The sequence below is a fragment of the Falco rusticolus genome, chromosome 4 (genome assembly GCF_015220075.1).
Source record: "Falco rusticolus isolate bFalRus1 chromosome 4, bFalRus1.pri, whole genome shotgun sequence".
Lineage (NCBI taxonomy): Eukaryota > Metazoa > Chordata > Aves > Falconiformes > Falconidae > Falco > Falco rusticolus.
Window position 1 is genome coordinate 2,273,358 of NC_051190.1, and position 16,029 is coordinate 2,289,386.

General features: G+C 38.8%; 1 protein-coding gene across 7 annotated transcripts in view; it reads left to right on the forward strand.

Moving 5' to 3' along the window:
- ATP2B2 (ATPase plasma membrane Ca2+ transporting 2) overlaps window positions 1-16,029 on the forward strand; it is a 432,242-nt gene that overhangs the window by 246,368 nt on the left and 169,845 nt on the right. For all 7 annotated transcript variants that reach the window (XR_005103974.1, XR_005103975.1, XM_037385876.1 and 4 more), the window contains exon 4: window positions 381-865. Coding sequence is in view for 5 of the 7 variants with exons in the window: in XM_037385876.1 (XP_037241773.1) it covers window positions 667-865 (199 nt within the window). In the remaining 2 variants the exon portion in view is untranslated. The remainder of the gene's footprint in view (window positions 1-380; window positions 866-16,029) is intronic.

The following is a 16,029-nucleotide window of genomic DNA, read 5'->3' on the forward strand; positions in this document are numbered from 1 at the left end:
CAGATGAAAGATTGATGTGGCTGTATGATCCAGAGCATATACTGGAGGTGCATCTAGCATGCTGGACTAATCGCTTACTTATTAATATTCATAAGCCATCTCATTTAGCGGGTGCTCTTGGGACTTGATTAAAGTAAGCAACACTGCTATTGGTGCTGCAGCTGTAGAGAGCTTTATCTAAGACAGAGCTAGTGTTATCCTTGTTGTCGATGCTAGCTCTGACTACCTGCAGCATTTGACAGGACACCTCCACAGTGTTTCTGCATAACTTTTCTTAAATAACAAGTCCACCTGCAATGACAGAGAGAATAGATTTGTGATCACCTTTGTAAAGCGTTATCGCTCATCTTGTAATTAGTCCTTTCTCTTTGTTCCCAAAGGTCCAGAGGAAGAAATGACCATGTAGATTCTACAGCTTGGATGCAGCATAATGGGAAATGGTGAATGGAGCGGAGCTGGTCTGCAGCCTTGAAAGCAGCTGTTCTGCGGACCACTAGTGAGTCAGGGACACCTTGCACGCCAGAGGCATCCTCCACGTCACTCACCGGACACACGCTGGATTCTTTTTAATTTCTTAGATTGGAATTCAAAATTCCTTTCCTTCAATTTTTAAACAGTTTTAAGATTGTATCAACTATAACGAGTGGAGCAATATAATCAGCAACAATGGGTGACATGACAAATAGTGATTTTTATTCCAAGAACCAAAGAAATGAGGCCAACCATGCAGGAGAATTTGGGTGCACACTGCAGGAACTGCGCTCCCTCATGGAACTTCGAGGAACAGAAGCAGTAGTAAAAATTAAAGAGACATATGGGGAAACAGAGGGGCTCTGCAGACGTCTGAAGACATCACCAACAGAAGGTAAGCATATTGCCCTTCAGCTGAATCAGGGGACTTTGTGTAAGCGCTCTCGCTCTCCGGATAATGAAAGAAAGAGGTTTTGTTTCAGACCTTGAGCACAATTCTCATGGTGTTGCCATTATTCCCAACAATAATAAAACAAGAGTCTTCAGAGAAAGAAGATAAAAACCAGGCTAGCTATAGCTAAAGCTAGCATGAGAATAAAAGGAGAGCTGTTTATTCAAGTAGCTAAATGCATTAATTCTTCCTTAAAAGGCAGACCAAAAAATCAGCACCTCTTTTATGGCATTATAAAGAGGCTTTATCATATATGCTCATGGGGTAAGAAGGTGAAGACTAGTTGCTTCAGTATTTAGACATCTGGAGAGTATGAAATGACCTTTTGAGATACATATTACATTGCTTTGTAGATCAATATGTAATATACAAACATTGTAGTTACTAATATGGACCTACTGTATTACCAGAGATAGTTTTGGATAAGTTACCAATAGGTGACTGTATCAATGTTTTTATTAGTTAGACTTTTTTTGTGTGCATAATTAAACTACTTACTTTCTTATGTTTAACAGTGCCGATCATAACCTTTCAATATCTGTTCTTCTGAGTGTTTTTGGAGTTCTCTACCCGATCATCAGTCATTAGTCTAGTTTTCAACACTCATGCCAAATATTTTCCCATAAAACACTGACAATGGTGGGATGTTTCCCTCTCCTCATTCAATTTTCCTGTTCACCAATTCTTTCTCTTTTAGTGCAAGTAACATTCTATTTAATTCGAAGAATTCCATTTTCATCTCCAAGGAATATTAACACTCTTGGAAATTATACAGTCTTGGAGTCTATAATATTTCTAGTCTTGAATTACTGGTATAATCATAAACATGTCAGTTGTAGCGTCACGTTGTGTGATGATATAAATTACACTAGATGAAGAGTCCCAGAGGAGCAGCTGTCAATGCCTGGTCTTCAAGTAAATTCGTGGTCCTGCACTTGATCTTATACAGTCTCAGTATTGTTTAAGCATTATAAACTATAAAGCTATAAAGCTATGAACAGCACCTTTTCAGGAAAGGATTTTTAAGCTAATTCTGTATTAAAATGAGCAGCCAACCTCAATAGTGCTTCAGCATTCATGTGTGCCATCTGCTATTCTACAATAACTGGTGACAAATGGAACATTTTTATAACAGATCTCTCCCATTTTCTAGTCTTACCCCAATATCTGATCCTTCCGACAGGAGCTCTTTTCCTACCTGGAGATTGCTCCCAGTAGGAGTGCTGACTTAGAAAAATGAGACCTTTGCCACTTGCCTGGGACTTCCAGATGTCCATCAGCCTTTGCGAGTGGCCTAATAGCTATTGCACATGACAGAATCAACTCTTCAGAGAAAATGCAGCAAGTCTGACATATCCCTGACACATCTGGGGAATTCCAGACCAGAAGTGCAGGACCTCTGTATTTACATGACAGAATAAACACTAACTCGTAAATATCCCGCTACAGATTCAGCATCTTAAATGTCCCTCAGCAGTTTATAGAATGTCAAAGCTGAAGTCTCAGTCTGGGTGAGCCAAGATCACTTCAGTGACTTCAGTAAAGTTATGCCAACTCATTCGGGCGGTTATCTGGTCAACGTGAACTTCAAAGGAGTTGTTAATTTTATTATCTGTTCAATTTGTGACATCAGGGAAACTTAATTCCTCATATCGGAACAGAGCGTATGGATCCAACTAGCGTGGCATGCTGACTCCAGCAGTAATCTATATCTGATACTGACGATAAGGTAACTTTCCTCTAAGCCTTACGTGCGCTTCATCACTTGTGCATTAGGGAAAAACATTTCCAGCTTCAAATGGCAATCAGCATAGCCTTGGAATCATGAAGAGACTGCTGGCTTTTAATTTTAAATTAGATCACATAATAGGAATTCCCAGTCACACTAAGTCTTCATCTAATTTTTAATTGTTTTGCTTGGAAAAGTAATTTTAAGAGGGAATCTCTCTGAAATATGTCATGTCAAACTCGGAAATTTTCATTTGAGAGAAATTATCCATAAGAATTCACTAGAAAAACTTCAAAGGTTTATGTCAAATGTAAGCATATGGTTAGATATAAGCCCTTAGCCATTGCTTTTCTTCTACCCAAGCACAGTAAATAGAGTTAAAATACAGTGAAGAGGATATTCTTGCAGATATGACTATTCTTAGAGGAAAGAAATGATAGTTTCTACTATGGAAATGGAATTTTAATGTCAAGTAGACATGGTTTACAAATAAATTATTGACATACATAGTAAAGGCTCCCATAGAGTTTTATCTTTTGTTATTTGCAACGAACTATGGATCCCCCATGGAAAATCTTTGTGAAATCCCATAACGTGCCATTATGCCAGAATCACTTGTCCAACCTGCATGTTTTTTGGTGAAGCTTGGTTACTGAACTTCCATTATTTTTTACAGTTTGTAGTGCTGCACATTTTAAACAGTTCTATGAGGAACAACAGAATAACCATTACTGCAGGGCACTACTTTCAATAAACCAGATGTACTCTAGCGCAGCAAGAGCTTCCAGTGAATACGAATGAAATGGCAAAAAGGTCTTGACTGTAGAATTTGGTTCTTCCCAGGCTTGTAAGCTCTTTCAGAATTTATTTTCATAAAGTCTTTGTCATTTTGTGGGGTATGGCTTAAGTAGTTAGTGTAACAGGCAGGAACATTATAATTTGTTAAAGTGTGGTCTACTCTGAACTCACTGGCTTACCCAATATTTAGAAAATAAGAAGTAGCAATTAGCTCAGCAATTCATTTCCTTCCCATGTTAATATTTGATATACCACCTATGGACTGGTAGAATCAATCACTTACACTAAAAGTGCCTTTTTGAAGCTGTTTTAAAGGCCTTGAACTTCTCAAGGTAAGACATTTTATGCATAACTCAAATGTTATTTATGCTGTTGTGAAGATACGCTTACCAGTGCTTTCTGAACTCATGTATTAATTCAGTGTGGAGCTTTACAAGTCTGCTGAATGTTGAGTAGAATAATATTTGCATGCTGAATGAATTCATAATTTTATCATGGATTACAAGGCTTCAGTCCGTTCTTTAAATTTTCTTTGATCGCTTTTCTAGCTATAGATGCAGTGTGGATCCCAGCTCTCAGTTATGCCGAAGGGATTTCCTGCACTAAAGTGATTATATTATAATGAAAAGCTACTATTTAAGTGCTCATAAAAAGAACCTTCCCAAAATCTATGGAAATACTTTATATGAAAAAATACAAGTATGTGTCTCCTTGAAATTTCTTTAAAAATATTTTTATTCAGATTAGTTTCACTTTCATTATTCTAGTAATACAGAAACTAAGCAAGCTCTAGCTCTCTGTCATTTTGCAAAACAATGCAAAATTCCCCACTGGGCAGAGCCGTGATGACAGTTGTATAATTTTCCATGCAATCCGAGTCTCTGAGGCCCACTCGAGCATTAGCGATACCTTATAAAGGACAGCTGGTAAAATGTGATGAGTTAGTTGGATGAATACCAAATGAGACTGGAACCCACTCCTTTCAATACCAAATTGTATTTTACCCACAATTTTATGTATTATGGACCGATTTATAGCAAGTTTTTCATCTACATTCCCTTCACGTTACAGAAATGTTTATTCCTTATAAAAATATGTTAGTGAATTAGCTTCCATGATCTCTTGCTTAAAATACTTAGATACAGTAATATCCAATGTGCATGAAAAGCGTAGCTGTGTATAATGATGCTTCTTTTATTCTTACATATAGAAAAACCTTTCCCCACGGCGATATCTGTGCGATCAGGCCTGAAACAGCAGCTCCAAAAGATGTTACACATTGGAGATAATGTTACAGCACTGTAGGAGAAATTTTTCTGTTGGCGTTTAGGGGATGCCCGATAGGCTAAGTTTCTAGAAATGGTCTGGTGGAGTGCAAGAATATTTCAGATGTGATATTATTACATGAACAGTGGAACCTACTTTTAATATGACTAATGCAAGTTTTGGGGCTTTTTAGCTGTAGTTCTCTTAGGATACTATAAAAAGGCTTCATGGCGAGAGAAAGTATCCGTTAGCAGTTAAATGATAATATTTCTAGTGTAGAGGTTGACATTTTAATCATCATAAGTTACTCTCTTTTCGAAAGCATGTTTGTTATACAGGAGATACGGAGTGAGTATCAATTAAGCCAGCAGTGTAGGTGTATTTATTTTCCATTATTAAAATCTAAAAATCCTTTCTCAATTTTAACTATGAGGTGAAAGATGAAGACTGAATAGAAGAAAAATTAACCAGTTGCTTGCAGTACTCACTAGTTTTGATTCCTCAAGCTTGCCTCTGTAAAAGTACATCTTTAATAATGTAATATCTGTTTTGAAGCCAATCTTGCTAGTACATACGGATTTCTGTTAGGTGTACCACTACGTTGTTGTATGTGAAATTAGATACAGATATGTCAAGATTTTAGAAACAAATTGAGAAAAGAATGAAAGATATTTGATTCAGACAAATATAAGTTTAAAATAGAAATAGAAAATAATGGATTGCCAGAGAATGAAATCTATAAAACCACGCTGTCAAAAATAGATGATGCAATAAAAGAATTTATAATAGCATCATTTTAGCTGTTGCTAAAAGAACACACTTAATCATGCATAAACTATCCAATTTTACATGTATAAGTCCAAGATTTTCTAATTATTTTTTTTTTAAATTCAAGGTTAGGATGAATATTACTTTACTCATTAAATGATTTCTTTTAAAAGCTTTTTAAAAGGTTTCTTTTAAAAGCTTTTGTGTTGCCAGCTCTCCTGAAGTAGATTTTAAGTATTTTGTTGTGAGGCTGAGTTGAAGTACTTCGGAAATCTCCAAAGCAGCATCGTAAAAGCACTGTAAGAGGAAAGCCACTCATCCTCTCTCCAGATTGCCATGCTGTCCGATTCCTCGGCCTTATTCGTGGTGTCAAAACATGACTTGTAGTTCAGGCCCATTTGTCAGCACACCCAGGCCAGGAGCCAAACTCCCAAATACACATCTAGTCCGTCCTTGTACATGTTTTCTCCATATGGAAGGGTTTGTTTAAGCAATGAAAACAGCCTTCCCCATGGAAAAAGCCTTCAGTATTGTCATGGTGAAGGCCGCTAAGGGTTGCATTTTCAACACATTCTTCCTACCTTGAATGGGAAAAACCCCACCATCAGACTTCCAGCTGGTATTTCACGTGGTGATTCACGCAGCCTGGTGTGGTTGAGCTGGTAAGAAGATGTGATAACCTGACGTGTTTCTGTGCAGGTTTGTTTCCCCTGCTGACCTGCTCCGGGCCCCGCTCGCCCCACAGCACTGCCTGTTCCTGGGGAGCTGCGCTCCGCGCAGTGACTGACCCCACCGCTGGCAGGCTGGTCAGGTGGGAAGGGAGGTGGGTTCCTGATGCTCCTTCTTTTTGAAATGCCTGTTGCAGTGGCTGGACCCCTGGCAGGTGCCACAGCTGGATTTGTACTGCCTTTGCCTCTGGGGGCATGCCTCCGCCGGCGGAGTGGGACGCACGGGAAAGGATGGCGGTGAGCCCTGGGCCACCGTCGGCACTCGGGGCTTCTCCTGCCCCTGCTCGCCCAGTGCAGAGAAATGAGCTGAAGCAATTACTGTTTATCTGGCTCTTTGCAGCTCTGTGCTGTGGGGAAATGCTGGGTCAGACCCAAGTTCACATTAAACACCATTGTCATAGTTGGTCTTTCAAGATTGTGAACAGATGGAAAAAATCTAGGCAAGATGGTTGTGTGTTAATAACTCATGTGAGGCAAGGAGATTTGCTTTGGCATACAGTGCTGTCTCAAAGTCCTATATAACATGCCTGTTAAAGTTGTAATACTTGGCTTTAGCGAGGTTGAAGTTGGCTCTTAAATTTCTGTGTTTCGATGGGTGTATCAGCACAGTGCCATGCAGATGGACTGGCTCAGGGATTTCTGCGTCACGCTGCCGGGACCTACGCAGGCTCAAGGGTCAGACAAAATGGTTCTATACCTTTGACATTCCTGCTGTACATGGTATGATATATAGCCATAAAATAATACCTGCATGTTTAATGATTTGAGAAGAGTGCATGGAGCATTCTTGGCAACTGCAGTTATTTTTCTTATCTAATATTTCCATTGTTTGTGTAATGGAACAGCAAACATTCTTCCAAAGGTTACCCAAACATAAGCATCTCAAATGAATGGCTTAGATTTTTCTAAGTGATAAGTACAATTTCATTGCTCGTTTTGTTTCTGGGTTTTGGCATGTCGTGCCACTTGCTGATTTACTTTGGCTTTGTTAATTTACTTGTAGAAAACAAGAGAAATATTGCATGATGCATTTTCCCCATGAAGGTTTTAAATAAATATAAGCTGGATCACCTGCTCCTTTGAGAATCCTGGATGGTTTGCAAAGAGCTTCTCTATGTGTAGCCAGCATTGCTTCAAAGTAAGGCTAGGAAAGGAAGAAAGCAAGTATCTTCTGCCTGTTGTGTTAGATAGCATCAGAGTTTTTCTGAGGCCAGTGCTGATTTATTTATGTGGTTACCCAGGAGGACATCTTCTTTTCAATGATTATCTTACTTTAGCAGTTGCAACACTTTTAGAAGGGAGGCTATTTCCATGCAAACTGAATTCCCCTTCCCTTTAAGACAGTACATTAAATAGATGAGTACCATGTTTACTGGCTGCAGACATAGATTCTGCTGTTGCACCTCTGATTTAGATGAAAGAATAATAAAGGTGTGAGATTTTGCACCTGTTTTGCACAGGTCTAATGTTTGTTCATTGTAATTAACTCAATTACAACTACAATGTGTTGTTAAGTCAAAAGAAAGGCTGGCCCAGCAACTTTAAGTAAGTCCTTCCCTTTCCAAAGAGGTTATCATAGGTTAACGTTCACTGTAACGTATTGTGCCACAGGTTTCTCCTTGATCGAAATACAAGGATGCAATACAGTATGTCATTCCCTTTTTGCAAAATAATAAGTGACGGAAAGTGTCGCCATTATACGGTGCAGCTGATAAATGTGTGATCCCATTCTTAGAAAGAGTGGTTTGAGTTTGTTGGCATAACTAGCTCATTTATTGTGTGAAAAAAGATGAGGCCAGTTCTTTAACATAATAGCAACAGTGTACATAATGATAGGGAAAGTAATTTTTAGATTTCATAAACTCTGGCAGTTACATCAATTGTTGAAAATGCGAAGTAGGATTACGTTAGTGGTGCTCCCTCAGAAAAGGACAGCGAGGCCTTTGCTTGGAAGATCAAAAAGGCATTCTGTTGTGTGCGCTTTCATGTGCGTCTATCAAAGTGGCTTCTGTGCTGGGAAGGGAAAAGCTCACATTTTATCAGTCACGGCAAAGAAAGACTTGAAGGGAGGAAAGAAGTGTGGAGCTGCGGCTGAGCAATGTTGCAGCCTTTCCTTTGCAGAGCACGCCTGTTTTCTGTGGAGCCTATGTAAGAGTAACAGTACTGCAGAGGAAAAAGAAAAAAATAAATCACGTAATGAATACCTTGCTTCTATTGTATTGCAGGGCTTAGAAATCCATAAATATACATAGTGTGTCAGCCTTGAGTGAGAGCTGATTTATCTTCATTTTGCTCTTGTTTTGAGAAAGCTGCAGGAAGAAAGCAAAGTCCATTATACCAAATGAATAATCCAATCGATGTAGCTGGTTTGCCCTTGATGAAATTAAGCTTTGTCTTTGCACTGTATCGGAGAGAGTGAAGGGGGATTTTTGCCTTATTTTGCCAGTGTGCTATATGAAAGCAAACAGTTGACGTGCAGTGGGTTTATTCTTTTGTGATTGCCGCTGCTAGAGGAAATGTAAGAGCACAGCTCTTAATCCGTTGTCTTTGCTGATGTGTACAGGGGTGCAAAAAATGCTCCCTTTACAATGCCACCTTAAAATTGAAAGATAAAGCAATGACCTGCATCTCTACTAGCCATTCCCAACCTTTTTGCTGTCACTGCTAGCAGCAATGCTGTTTCCGGCTGAGCCATGGGAACTGGAAAACTTTACTACTAAAATCTGTATAAGGATCATCCATGGATTGGACAGATGATGACAATGCTATTCCTCACAATAACTGAAACTTTAAAATGGTCTTTTATTCAATATTGCATTGTCACTTTTTCATGAAAGATGATTATGTTGTTTGTTGAAAGAGAAAAAAGGGTTTGGATAAAACGGGGTAGTGGCTTTCAATATGCGAATCTAAGTTCAGTAGCCTTGCAAGTGGAATTAGCATGACTGAATGATTGGTCATTTTTCTTCTGATGATAACTGATATGAACAGACTGGTGATAAGAACAGTGCCAGGTGCAGCAATGATTTCCTGCCTCCTGTCCCCTTTTGCAATTGCTACTTACCCTTCAAACCTAAACTGATCACATTTACGGTTTCCATCATTTTTCCATGAAGTCAAAGGTTGATGGTGTTTGACACGCCTGTTATTTATAAAGGTGAGGTGAGCAGAAAATAAAGCCAAAGATCTATTCTTGGCAGTCAAGTCAATGTGCTTCCAGGACAAACATAACTGCATTTCCTCAATACTGCTTTCTTTTAATGTGCTGCTTTCATAGTTTCTGACTTGCCTTCTAAGTGTCTCTAGAAATTATTTCTACCCTGTTTCCAGTAATTTTTTCCCACATCTATCTAGGTGTTCTAGAAAATATGCTTGTAGTTGCAGGTCCTGAAAGGTGTTAAGTACAAAGAAGGCCTCCCCAAACATCTTGAAAAATTGATAATCGCCTCTGATGTAAAGAACGTATTTTCACTGATAATATATGACATAGTTTGGCATAGCTTGCAGTGTGGTACTTTAACTTTCTTTTTAACTTTTAAAGAAAAAAAATTCCTTTCTCAATGCTCATTACAAATCCCATTCCTTGTCCTTGCCTTGGAGCTGGTAAAAAAATCCATTTTAATGTCCCATCTTTATTGCCAGTCCAGAACTTGGCAATGCACCACAGATTATATTAAATGCAGAGTACTTCTGTTGTGTAATAGCAATAGCTGGGTGTATATAGCTGCTATTTCTGTAACAATAGCATTTACTAGCCCTTGTTTCCTCTTTGCTTTCAAATGAAATTCTTTAGGGACTGCAGATGCTATTTTCCTGTGTGGATTGTGAGCTGAGTCAGTTCTCTTAAAAGATTTGAAAACCTCAGCTTCCACGGGCTGTGCTACTCCTTTGATTATTCCTTTTGCATTTTGTGTCAATCTCTCCTCCGCACCACTTCCCGCAGAGGAACCATCTTTTTCAGTATGAGAGCAGTTTAGGTATAGACCTCTAAGGTACAAAAAACTGAAAAAAATTAGTAATAGGAAGGAAAATCAACTACTTTTATAGAGCAGTTCAAAAGCTGTCATGATTCTTTTTTCTAATTAGCATTGTAGGTGAGGGAAAATAGGGAATAGCTCACTTCTTTACAGGTGTGCTTGAGAAGGAGAGTTTGCCCTTGAAGTGGTTACAAAAGCGTGAGAGAGGAGAACTTTCGTAATGCATTCAGTAAGTATCCTATTAACGGCAGCAGAATTTCACTTTGACTTCATAAATGAGGGCATAGCTCCTCAGATGCAATAAGCTGAATACTATTTGTTCAGGATCATGTCAGCGTTAATGCAGGAAGACAAATGTATGGTATGGCTCTAAAATTACAATGCCAACTGTTAAGTTATAATCTTAGCATATAGCATAAGCCTTATTCTAGGCACCTCAGTTAATTCTTTGTTTAAACGAAACAACAAATCTACTTGTCCTTTTTTCATGTTTTTTCTAGCAGTTTCAAAAGTCTGGGTGGCAAAACCATGAGTTTCCTTGTGCTTGCTTCGTTTCAGTCGTGTGTTGGCCTCCACCATTTCCCTGGCACAAGGTCTGAATTTTAAAGGAATGATGATTCCTTTCTGAGCCGCTGGTGGGGTTTCCCCCCCCCCACACACTTGTTTGTTTTTTTAATTACACCCTGAAGTGTTTTTTCATTCATTAAAAAACCCCTGAAGTAGTAGAGAACTTCAGGGTTGCATCATCATTTGACTTTGCCAGTGGGGTTGTGACTGTGCTTGGTTTTGCATGGATGGCAGAGGTCATCCCGCTTGATGTTTGTAGTCTTGCGGTACTGCAGCCAAATACATGCCTTTTCTCGAACTATAGTCTTGCAGTTGACTTTTAGCCTTAGAGTACCTGAAGATGACCACCTTGGTGAAAATCACTGTTGTTAGTGACTGGTAGTTGATGAAAAAGGTAAAACAACAGTGAAAAGCCTGGCTGAATCAGAACCTGTTGTTTTCACCATGCCAATTGTCTAGCTTTTGCTTAAAGAAGAACCTCAAAAAACTTTAAAAGCCACCCCGTTGTCTACAGAAAGTATGGTGTAAAGCTGGAAAACTATCCAAGTGTTAAGGTGTGCTCACCTGCTGACTTTGTACGCATCTCGTGTGATGACGGTGAGGTCCTCAGGCTTGTCCTTTGTTCTATTGTTTTCTCAGGCCAGTGAGTTTGTGCTGTTGTGCTGAGCAGGTGCAAGGGCAGTCTGACAGGGCTCACCCTGCCTTCTGGTTCAGTGACGTACACCGAGTAGATGTGAAACGCACTGCAGAACACTTGGTTAACTGTTCAGAACAATTGCTTTTCAGACTTCAGAAATGATACGCTGAAGGAAACCATAAAGGTAACTTGTTAGTGATCACCGGTGTTACGGGTGCGTCAGACAGGAGCAGGACAGCGCTCCGTGAGCTGTTGCATGAGTGCTGTAGCTGGCACTGGGAAGTTAAATTTGCTGATTTCTGGTGCTGGCCTTGTCTGCCACTGATACTTCAAAGCTATAGGTGCTGAAGGACTCTACAAATAAATTCTAAGAATTTATAAGATAGCTAAGGAAAAAGGTGTAAATATGTTTCTGGTTTTGTTCCCAAGGAAGTCTCTGTTGATTGTATTACGCCTTCTGCTGCTTCGCCTGCTTATAAACGTGAAAGCTAATCTGCTCCAGCCCACAAAGTAAAAACCATAACCTGAAACTACAGACCTTAACTGTCATCCAAGCCCATCGTGCACATTGGATCATAGGATGGATGTGAATAGTATGTTGTATTACCAGAGAAATGAAAACAGTTGCAGCTGAGTGAGTGTATTGGCTGTGCAGATAGGTTGTTTTCTTCAGTGAGTTGTTCCTAATTGTTTGTGTTTAATGATATAGCGTAGCTGAAGTAATTTGCTTAAATATGAAATATCAGATGGCAGAAGTCATAAAGCTCAAATTGTCTTATTGGCTGTTTTAAAATGACCTCATAGTAGAGGACAAAGAATACACCTCGTTCATTAACATGCGTGTGCATGACTGCTCCAAAACACCGTATACGAGCTGAGAATAAGCCTATATTAATGTTTGTGTTGAATGTTATATACATGTCTTGGGAGGAACAGAGGGTTTTTTGCCTTCAAGCCTGAAGAATGTGCATGGTAAAAGATCTGGACAGTTTGAAATTATTTAAAAAGAACTCTTATAATGATAACTGTTTCAGCATTGCCAACGTACGAAGACTCTTAAGGTGAAATCAGTGGTGTTGTGGGTTTCCCCCCGCCCAAACCTAGATGTTATTTTTAGTTCCTGATGTTAATCCTATTTAACAAGGATATTGGTGTGACATGTTTTGCCATGAGATGCTGGCAGTGCTTTCTGCTGCCCCACTTTTCCAAAGGTATTGATGCTGACATGAACGTTGCTGCAGCTAGCAACTTAAAATTATGGAGAAAAATATGTTGGTTCTCACTGTGCAGTAGCAATCAATACCATCTCCTGGATGTGTCTCCTGTTTGGCTTTTCTCTCCTATGAGTCTTCCTGTGCTCAGCAGCTGCTACAAGGGATGCCTCACCTTGCTCTGTGGACGTGAAACGTCCCTTCAGGGCTGATGCCAGTCGTGCTCTTAACGACTCACAGCCGCTGTTTGCTGTGCGAGGGGAACTGCTGGCATCCTTCCCTGGAGAATCAACCGAGCGCTTTTGCAAGCCTGTCATCTTCTCTATCCAGTCATGTTCATGTAGTGACAGTAAACTGAATTTTAAATGAGGTGTTTAAAATTGATGCCCTGAATCTGGGACCCATTTTGGAATCCCCTAGATTTCTTGATTGATTGGGTCACTGCTTTGTCACGATTTAATGACAGTTTCCTCCTCTCTTACTTTTATTTTGAGCTGTTTAGCTGGAATTGTTGCTTAAAAGTCCTGAATGAATTTTATTAGTGGGACTTCTTCAGTCTCCCTAGATGTCTTAAAGGATTCGGTTGCATGAGGTTACCATGGTATCTTCAAGAAGAAATTTTTGCCAGCTTCATTTGAATTTGGGAGGCAGAAGGAGGGGAATAAACTTAAGCCTGTTTCCATTTTGAAACATTTTGATAAAGTTCATTCCATTGTTCAAAACTGATAGCATGCCTTATCTGCCTGGGACTGCCCACTGTTGTGGTAGCCTTATTGGATTAACAAGTGACGGGTGGTGGCTGACTGGAATAAAATTATGCTTCTTGCTGATGTTATAATGTGAGCAAATTCCCAAGGGTATGTGTAGGGGTACAGGCAAAGCGACCGTTGACTGGTACATCTTGTCTGCTGGGGGAACAGGTTTAAGCTCCATTTGCTGAAGTTGCTGTCTTTCCATAAGGGGGATTCCTAATGTGGCAGTGTAATATTATTCAATTCATTAGTTAGGGTGGGTTTTTTTTCTCCATTTGCTAGGTATATATTATAAAATGATCTCATTCACCACTTTTACCATAGTAGAAATGAAGGGGGGGGGGGGGGAAGTCCAAAATTAATTCTTGTATATACGGGAGCTTTCTGAAAATTTACTTAGTTTTACTCCAAAAAGAGGGTCAGATCTTCATGAGAAGGGGCCTGCAAGCCTTCTGGGGACAGAAGAGGGCATGGAGAGCAGAGCCTGAGGAAGCCAGTCACAGATCCTCGCTTATGAGCTCTCAACTTTTAGGAAAAATCGATGCATGTTAGGACAGATGGGTGTGCAGTTCAACACACCTGTCATGAGAAAACAGCGTTCTAGCAGGTTATAAGTAGCAAACTTAATAAATTTGCTTATATATGTAATCTCTAGAAGGTGTTTATTTGTATTAAAAATTATCCATGTTTTATTGTGTTACTGAATAATTGCATAGGTTGATGTGAGTGGTCAATGATGATAGAATTGTTGCCCTGATAAATTTAAGTAATCTGGTTATCCAAATGTGATTGTTTCAAGATGAAGCAAAACATTAAACTGCATGTACAAAAATTAAAACTAATTGGGAATTGATTTTCTGAAGTTCTTCTCCCCCTGTTCCAGTGTGTTCAAGCTTGCAGGCAAAGTAGGGTATCCATTCACTTCCTACATGCAGGCAGCAGCATTTATTTTGGGAAATCTTTAGTGAGATATGGAGAACCGGAAGGAGCGATAAACTATTCCTGCATTTTTTACTATGCAAGACTTATATAGCTGTGCAAATGTATGCCCTGCTATGAATATCTGTATATTTCCCCCCATATTTAAAAGCCAGTATAATATTCCTACTTGTGGACTTTTCCATATCTGAACTTGTACTATTATGCGTGTGTGTATATATAATTAATTAAAGCCAAAGTGCTGTTTTGTCATGATTTCATACACAACCATTCTTTGTTCAAATTTCTTTGTTTTCTTCTGTCATCCTTTCACTATATCTGGGTGTTTTTTTTCCCTGATATATATTTCCTTTATTGTTTATTTGCTTTTTGCTCTGTATATTTTTTCTATTCTGCTGCATCCTGGAGGTCTTTCTCAAAGATTTCTACTTTTGAGTTGGTTATGAAATCATCCTTGTGGCCTCAGGCAGTTCCTTTTTTATTAAAGAGATACCTCTTGATCCCAAAGTCTTTTGAGAAGTTTGTGTACTTCCTGGTGTTAATCAGGTCACGTGTTGGGCGTTTGTCCTACTTACAGTTCTGCCAAAAGACCCAAGTTCATCTTCTTTATCTGCTTGGTCCCATTTGAACTTGGGCCTTTTGGCAGAACTATATATTCTTTATCTGCTTAGGGTGCTCTACAGGATGGTGGGGATCAATTGAATATTACTTGTACATCTGGTTGATTATGACTGCGTTAAGTGTTAAATCTTGGCAGCAGATTTAATGTTGACTGTCAATGACAAATACTTCAGCGTGACTCTGAATAAGTATACTTGAGATATTAAATACAGTTGGTGCAATTGAGCTAGGTGTATTGAATGAGTAACTAGATGGTCTTCTGTAAATGTATGTACCAGTTTCCAGTTGAAACTTTTAAGACCAGCATTTATCTTCAGATGTGTCTTCTAGCTTTTAAAAAAAACAAACCCAAATTATACAGGGATTGTCATACCATTTATAATTATATCGGGTTTTATTTCTGAATCTTTGAAAAAAGTTAAAGTTGTTCTTTGCTGAAAGGGCTTTCAAGAAGAACATTTTTGCAAAACATGAATTTTGAAAACTTCTGCCACTTTTCACTGTGTAAGATGATTCAGTGTAAAAGTTGCAGGCTGAAGTTCAGTATTGTAAATGATGAGAAGGATTGGTTCCTTGTGTTCCTGATTTCAGATGTACAAGAATTGGGTTTTGTTATGTTCTGTCTCCTGACTTAACCCTTACTTTACTCACATCAGTGATGAATTTCTGTTTCCTCCTTAGGCAAAATAATTTAAATATTGAATTTTGGGCATATCACAAGAATTTTAAATACCTTCTAGCAAAGATATTATTAATTTAACGTTCAGCGTTTATGACAAAGTCATCTTAACTGATAAAGTTTTATAATATTATTAAAATCAGTGGATTTTGGTGCTTTGACTCCTTAACTTACTTTAACAATCTACCTACTCTAAGAAAGCAAGATGTAATTATTAAAAAAAAAAAAAAAAAAGTTGCCAAACGACTAATATCATGGTTGCTATTTTTGATAGGAAAAGGTGAAGGTGATAAGGTATAATGATATGAGCAGACACATGCTCTTCTACTGAAAATATCTTTGTTTAAAGTCAACTGTTTCCTACTTCAGGCTTCATTATACTTATTGAAAAGTGCTCAAGGTAATTTTGGTTTTGAGCAGCAGGAGTAAATCTGG